At 33.9% G+C, this 6,266-nt stretch overlaps 1 protein-coding gene across 1 annotated transcript; it reads left to right on the top strand.

Annotated features, from left to right (window-relative positions):
- Positions 1 to 585: 585 nt before the first annotated feature.
- On the top strand, positions 586 to 5,409 carry LOC119613607. Its single transcript, XM_037969636.1, has one exon. The coding sequence runs from the start codon at positions 586 to 588 to the stop codon at positions 5,407 to 5,409; it is 4,824 nt and encodes a 1,607-aa protein (XP_037825564.1).
- Positions 5,410 to 6,266: the final 857 nt, after the last annotated feature.

Genomic DNA, 6,266 nt, shown 5'->3' with positions numbered 1-6,266 from the left:
CTACAATATAGAACTATTGAACAACAACAAAATACCATACAAAGGCAGTTGAGAAGAAGGATACAGCGACAAAATCTACAAGATATTCAACGTAGTGGAAACGAAAGAGTTCTTCGTCATAGAGATGTTAATTTAAATAGAGAGAGGGAACGCAATCGACAGGCTGAACGGATAAGAACACAGCGAGAGAATTAATCTGAGGAAGATGTGGAGGAAAATCGAAGATTAACTACAATAAATCGCAACACGTTACGATTCAACAGGTACAACGATACTATCAAGCAAGGACCAACCATAATATGTACCTGTTGCGGAGGATTATGGTTTCCACACCAGGTAGATGAATTATCACGGGATCGAATTAATGTAAGTACAGAATTTATTAATGATGTTTTTTGTCTTTCCGAAAGGTTTCCGTCTGAAAACAATAGTTTTGTTTTTTGCAAAACCTGTAGCAGGTCAATAAAGAATAAACGAAGGCCAAATATACGTCTATCAAATGGCCTTGATTATCCAGAGATACCAGATTGTCTCAAGGACTTAACGTCTATCGAAGAACGGCTTGTAACTGCCAGACTTCCATTTATGATAATCATAGCCCTTGGATTTGAAAGACAAAGCGCAATACGGGGTGCTGTTGTAAATGTTCCTGTTTCTGTAAATGAAACAGTTACAGCTCTTCCTAGAACATTCGACCAAGCTAATGTAATTCAGCTTCATTTAAGGCGCCGTCTTGAATATCAGCATGATTATATGACTGAAACAATTAGACCAGCTAAAGTAATTGAGGCCGCCAGGTATTTGATTACCACCGAATTGTATATCAAACATGGTATACATATCGATGATAATTGGTTTAGTAGTTTTGATTCACAAAATGTTGTACCATTTTTTGCTGACCGACGGGATGAAAATATTATTAGAAATATCTTCAACCATCAGACTATTAGCGGCAATAATGATAACAATATTGATGAATTTGATATGGAAAACCTGAATCCTGGTGGCCAACAAACATTACTTGATAATGTTCCTGTAGAAAATATTCCACTGCAGAGAGTAATTATTGCGCCTGGGGAGGGACAGCGTCCTCTTGATATGGTAGTGGATGAAGATTCCGAGGAACTCGCATTCGTTACTATTTATGGAGGAAAGAAAAGAACGTGTCCAGAAACATACAGTAAAATTGTTCGGTCAGAATTACGAAGATATGACAGACGAGCTTGTAGAATAGATAAGCTACTCTACAGTTACAAAAAACTTGAGCTTTTGTCAATAAAGAGTGCTATGTCCATCGCTTTACGCAAGCATGTTAGATCGACAAATGTCACGGCGGGTAATGCCCTTAACGATGCATTCATGAATAACCTTATACAACACGATGATGGATATCGTATTTTAAAAGGTGTGCGATCTTCTCCAGCTCACTGGGAAGCTGAAAAAAAGAAAGCAGTGGCAATGATTCGACAATTTGGCCTTCCTACCTTTTTTATTACACTTTCTGCAGCAGAAACAAAATGGATTGAACTGTTGGTTATTTTATCAAAAACGGTTGATAATGTTGAAATAACTGAGGATGATGCTAACAACCTAAGTTTTGCCGAAAAGGCCAGACTTATTCGCAGTGATTCCATAACTTGTGCCCGTTATTTTGATTTTAGGTTTCGACAACTTTTTGCCCTTTTCAAGATGAGTAATGGAGTTTTTGATAACCATCCCGTGGAAAAATATTACTGGAGAGTTGAGTTTCAGCAGAGAGGATCTCCACATATCCATGGTATGTATTGGTTAAAAGATGCTCCAAAAATTGACCTTAACGATCAGTCTACTTTTCCCGCCGTAGTTGCGTTTATTGACAAATATATAAGCACAAATGGTAGCGATCCATGTGTTGCCCAATATATTGATTATCAAAAACACAACCATAATCGGTCTTGTACTAGGGAATATAGGGGAGAAAGAATTTGCCGGTATGGTATTCCATATCCACCAATGCCTCAAACGGAGATTCTTACTCCTCTTCCAGAAAGCTTTGAATGTATAGATCAATATAAGGATTTATATGCCAAAATTCAAAGCCTTCTAAATTCTAATTTAAGTGGTGAAGAAATATCCAATTTAAATGACTTTGAATGCTTCTTAAACAGTGCTCACATTAATATGTCATATGAGGAATACAAATTGGCTTTGCGTTCATCTCTTAAGAAGCCTAGAATTTTTTTACGTAGAAGGTTCGAGGACAAAATGCTAAACGCGTATAATCCCACAATACTGCCATTGCATAGAGCAAATATGGATATTCAATTTATATTGGATGCATATGCATGTTGCAGCTATATTGTTAATTATATTAACAAATCCAATCGGGGAATTTCCAGAATTTTACGCGAGGCAGTTGATGAAATTAGAGGAGGGAATTTTTCTATTAAGCAAAAACTTCAACATATTGGACATAAGTTTATTTCAGGAACTGAAATTTCTGCACAAGAAGCAACTTATTGTTGTTTGGGAATGCACCTTTCGGAAAGCAGTAATGCGGATATATATATAAATACAGGTAGACCCGAAGAACGAGTATTGATTCTAAGGTCACGCGATCAGCTACAAAACTTGCCACCAGACTCTACAGATGTGTACGTAACAAGTCTTTTGGACCATTACGTTCAGAGACCTGATGAGTTAGATTCACTGTGCTTGGCAGATTTTGCAGCTTTTTATAAGTTTTCACGAACCGCAAGATATATACAAAATGATGAAACTTATAATGAGCACGAAGACCACGAAGAAAACGAGTTATCTGGAAGATTTCTGAGATTAAAAGATAATAGCGGATTCATCAAAAAGAAAACGAAGCCAAATGTTATCAGATATAGGCATTATAATGCAAATACTCATCGAAGTGATTACTTTAGAGAATTGGTAATGTTATACCATCCCTGGCGAAATGAAGAAATCGATATTTTGCAAAATGATAACGAAGGCTTTTGTAGTATTCACAAGGATTCCATTGAATCAAACCGGAAAAGGTATGATGTTTTTGAAGAAAGGGAACTTGAAAACGTTCTTGAAAATCTAAGGCATGAAACCGAATCCGACAGTAATGGCAACGAAGATAATGATAATACAGCTATTGATAACGAGTTTAGAGTTCTGGGTGTACCTGAAATAAATCCAGATATTAATGTTCTTAACATACCCGAAAACGAACCAACTGAGGAATCTTCGGAAGGTTGTATTCGTTTGATTAAACTTCCGCCACTTATACCAGAAAACGATTTGTTAACAATGGTGAGATCATTGAACAATAAACAAAAGCTTTATTTATCCCATTTGTTACATAACATTAAATTGGGACATTCATTTTACGAATTTGTTGGAGGTGGTGCTGGAGTCGGTAAAAGTAGATTAATATCTGCTATATATCAATCTTTAAATTACAGACTAAATTTTATTCCTGGTACGGATCCCAGTTTGATAAAAGTATTGCTTTGTGCACCTACTGGAAAGGCAGCATTTGGCATTGGTGGAGCTACACTTCATTCAATGTTTTCACTGCCAATAAATCAGTCTGCGGCAGAGCTTAGACCTTTAAGCAGTGATACAGCTAATGCTTTGTATTCAAAATTTTTAAACTTAAAGCTCCTAATCATAGATGAAATATCTATGGTAGGATCAAAAATGCTCAGGTATCTCGACGCAAGACTGAAGCAAGTATTTAAATCGACTGCACCATTTGGAGGAATTTCTCTGGTAGTGTTTGGGGATTTGAGGCAACTTCCGCCTGTAGGAGATAGTTGGATATTTTCTGCACCATCAAATGATCCTTATAGTGTTATATATGGGTCTACATTATGGGACATGTTTAAATATTTTGAACTAAATGAAATAATGCGTCAGAGAGAAGATCAAGCATTTGCAAGAGCTCTTAATAATATGGCTTGCGGAAAAATGTCTGAACAAGACGTCTCTTTGATGAAATCGCGGGAAGTTCTTGAGTCAAATGTTCCAGCCGAAGCAATACATTTACTATGCACAAATGCTGAAGTTGATAACTGGAATGCTATTAAACTCAATAGTATAACTACAGAAGAATCAATTTCTTATGCCGATGACCAAGTAAAATCAGTGGGATTATCCAGAGAAAATAGAGCTAGTATTTTGGAAAATGTTAAAGTTTTCAAAACATCCGAGACACAAGGACTTCGGTATGATTTGAAATTAAAGACAACTGCAAAGTATATGGTTACAGTAAATATTAACACTAGTGATGGCTTAGTCAATGGAGCAACAGGGCAACTCATGCAAATTGACTTTGATAACAATCACAAACCATTTACATTGTGGATTAAATTTTCTGATACTTCTATTGGTGTTTTGGCTCGGTTACAAAGACGACATCCAAATGAAGCTTTATGGACACCTATAGAAATGTTAGTACGGTCCTTCCAATATAAACAGAACGAAAATGTGAACATTGACCGTAAACAGTTTCCAGTTGTACCAGCTGAAGGTATAACTATCCATAAAAGCCAAGGAGCAACATATGAAAGCGTAGCTGTTCATTTAAAATCAGGCATGAAACGCTCTGCTTTATATGTTGCATGTAGTCGAGCAAAAAGTGCTTCGGGACTTTATTTAATTGGCAAGTTCCCATCTAATTTACCTAAAGTGACAAATAATGACTTAGTCCAAATGGAGATGAATAATCTTCAAAATAGTAAAAAACTAACAACAAATTTTGATTTTTTGATGGATAGAAGATTAAATATAACTTATCATAATGTTCAAAGCTTACATGCTCATATTGAAGATGTTCGTTGTGATAAGTTGATGTTGCAGTCGGATATCCTTTGTTTTGTTGAGACTTGGACTTTAAGTCATGAAAACTATGATATTCCTGGTTTTAGCATTTTACCTAGAATGCGATTAGATTCAAATGAAAACGCAAATAGACGATGCAAACGTGGAATTATCGTTTACGTGAAAAATGAACTTGCAAATTCTATACAATATTGCTATAGTAAACAAGCTCACATTGCAAATAAAACATTCGAATTTATTATATTTAAGTGCCAGGATTTTAACATTACCGTTTTGTATAGAAATAAAAACTACCCTGCTGGATCTGTAATTAGAGAGTTAAACGAGTTGTTTTCCCAAAGTAACTATTTTAATGACAAATCCATTATAATTGGAGATTTAAATATTTGCCGAAGAAACAGTTGCAGCGAGTTAGAAAGACAACTAAGGGATAAAGGTTTTAACTCTCTAAATTCGACGAGCACTACAAAAAGTGCAACACAAATTGATTGGTGTTTTTCAAATTTAGACGAAAGCACGATTAGTGCTAAAACATATGAAACTATCCATAGTTACCATGACGCAATATGTGTTAGCATATTAAGGTAGATTATAAATAATATTTTCATATGTTTTAAAAATTCTGAAAATAATTGTATATATTTACTTATGTAGATTTATAAATAAATAAAAATTTATTAAAATATGTAAAAATTAATTTATTAATTATGTTATTATTTTAAATATTTGATCTGTCTCAATTATTTTAAAGTAAGTAATAATTAATATTTTCGTCCACAATAATTATATATGTATTTCGTAAAACGGTATTTACGATCATGTTATAATATGGATGATATACATAAGCAAATGAATTTATAGAAATTATAAACATATTTCGAATATATTTATGTATTTCAAATTGAATTTACTTTTCTTTCTAATAACTTAGAAACGACAAAGTTCAACAATTGCTTATTTATTTACAGACATCGAATATGTGAAATACCATATTTACTCTCCCTTGGAATAAGCCGTGGCGTGGCGGGAGGGCTTAAGTACTTCTTAATTTATTAAAAATTTAGAAGGAAACTAATTATTCCGTGAAATAAACTGTGGTGTAGGGTATTATATGGTCGGGCTTGACCGACTATAACTTTCTTACTTGTTATTTTATTGCATTTGTTTTTTAAGCGCAATTTAATGGTGTTATATATAGTATTTAATAGAAAAGTTATAAAATATTTTACAATAGCATATAATCGGGGCTACAGAAGACCTATTTAAGTCATTTTTGGAAAAAGCTGTTAAATTCTTATTTTCGTTATCTGTTGTGCTATACAAAACTCGCTGTTTGACTAAATGTTTATATTTTATAAAATCTTTATTTAAGCTTTAATAAAGCTTTTGTTATCGTTAAATTAAATCTTAGTTTGTTCATTATTCTATTTGTATTTTTAAAGCTG

The sequence above is a fragment of the Lucilia sericata genome, unplaced genomic scaffold (assembly GCF_015586225.1).
Source record: "Lucilia sericata isolate MDLA Ls3-8-SP2 unplaced genomic scaffold, ASM1558622v1 Contig002212F_arrow, whole genome shotgun sequence".
NCBI classification, from domain to species: Eukaryota; Metazoa; Arthropoda; class Insecta; order Diptera; family Calliphoridae; genus Lucilia; species Lucilia sericata.
Note: the sequence above shows the minus strand (reverse complement) of the source record. Positions and strands in the feature narration are given on the sequence as shown.

Coding starts and splice junctions, on each gene's coding strand:
- LOC119613607 (XM_037969636.1), top strand. CDS start 586: ATGATAATCATAGCCCTTGGATTTGAAAGACAAAGCGCAATACGGGGT.